Here is a 1,255-nt window from a genome sequence, read left to right on the forward strand (position 1 = left end):
TTGCTTTAGGATTATATTCATAAAAAGCTGTGGCATACGACCAACCAAAATACCATTGCCCTTTCAATACATACAAGAGAGCAAAACTTACACTCTTCCTTCTCTTTTTGACACCTCTGCACCCCCTGTGTATAAAAATTGTTCCTTGGGAGCAAAAGAAGATTCTATAGCGTCCATTAATCACCCAGCATGCATATATATATCTGTAAATATATATATATATATATATATATAGGTCTCACCACCATTCTAATTCGTCTTCTCATTAAGGTTAGCATTGCTGAGTTGGAAACTTAGTCCGTGGTTGAAATGTCGAGGGACACTCTAGTTGTCGGCAGAGTCGTCGGTGACATCGTGGACCCTTTCGTGAAGTCCGCATCGATGAACGTGATCTATAACAACAAGAAAGTCACCAATGGTTCGGAGTTGAAACCTTCCATGGTGGCCAGGGAGCCTCGCGTGGAGATAGAAGGATATGATATTAGCACGCATTATACATTGGTAAGTTGTTTAATTAATTAATTACTTCGTGTTTGGTTGAATTCATAATTGGAGTTAAGTTTTCGAGGATATCTGGAACATCTTAATCATTGCTCAAGGTGATATCAATGATAAATAATGATATCCAAGTATGAGGGCTGGACAGCTAAGAATGTAATAGTGCTACATTAGTAGAATGGGTAATTACAATAGCTACTTTATAATGCTTTTATTTGCAAAAACCAAAGGAGTACGCATGAATATGTTTCCCTTTTTTGCCTTTGTCTTACATATATCAGTGTTTCCATGGAACGCAAAACTTATCTATCCTCTGGAATCGCATGATGCATATAACACAAGTGTAAGATAATGAAAAATAATTTAAATGTAAGAAGCTTTGCTGAAGAAGAAAATGGAAAATGATGAATAGTAGATGTTACCGTATGCTTACTGAAATATCACAGTATATTGTTCTCGTAATGCTCCATTTCTAAAGCACTCAACTGAAATGCTGATCTAGGTGATGATTGACCCTGATGCCCCCAGCCCCAGTAATCCAACAAAAAGAGAGCTCCTGCTTTGGTGAGAACCGGCTTCTTCTGTTCTTACTTGTTAACCACAATGTTTTCAAGTCAAAGAGTTTTGATATTACTTGAATTATTGGCAAGTCCCTAACTCGTAAGGCTGAAAGTTCATAAAAAACATCATCTGGATACGACAATATGAAAGATGTATTTGTGGAAACCTCTATTTTATATATATATATATATATATA

General features: G+C 36.3%; 1 protein-coding gene across 1 annotated transcript in view; it reads left to right on the forward strand.

Annotated features, from left to right (window-relative positions):
* The first annotated feature begins 260 nt into the window (after positions 1-260).
* The window catches only part of LOC110032713 (protein HEADING DATE 3A-like), a 2,556-nt gene continuing 1,561 nt past the window's right edge, over positions 261-1,255 (forward strand). The window contains exons 1-2 of the mRNA XM_020736438.1: positions 261-501; positions 1,001-1,062. Of these exons, the coding sequence (XP_020592097.1) occupies positions 310-501; positions 1,001-1,062 (254 nt within the window). The 5' untranslated portion in view covers positions 261-309. The remainder of the gene's footprint in view (positions 502-1,000; positions 1,063-1,255) is intronic.

This window comes from Phalaenopsis equestris, unplaced genomic scaffold (assembly GCF_001263595.1).
Source record: "Phalaenopsis equestris unplaced genomic scaffold, ASM126359v1 Scaffold001013, whole genome shotgun sequence".
NCBI lineage: Eukaryota > Viridiplantae > Streptophyta > Magnoliopsida > Asparagales > Orchidaceae > Phalaenopsis > Phalaenopsis equestris.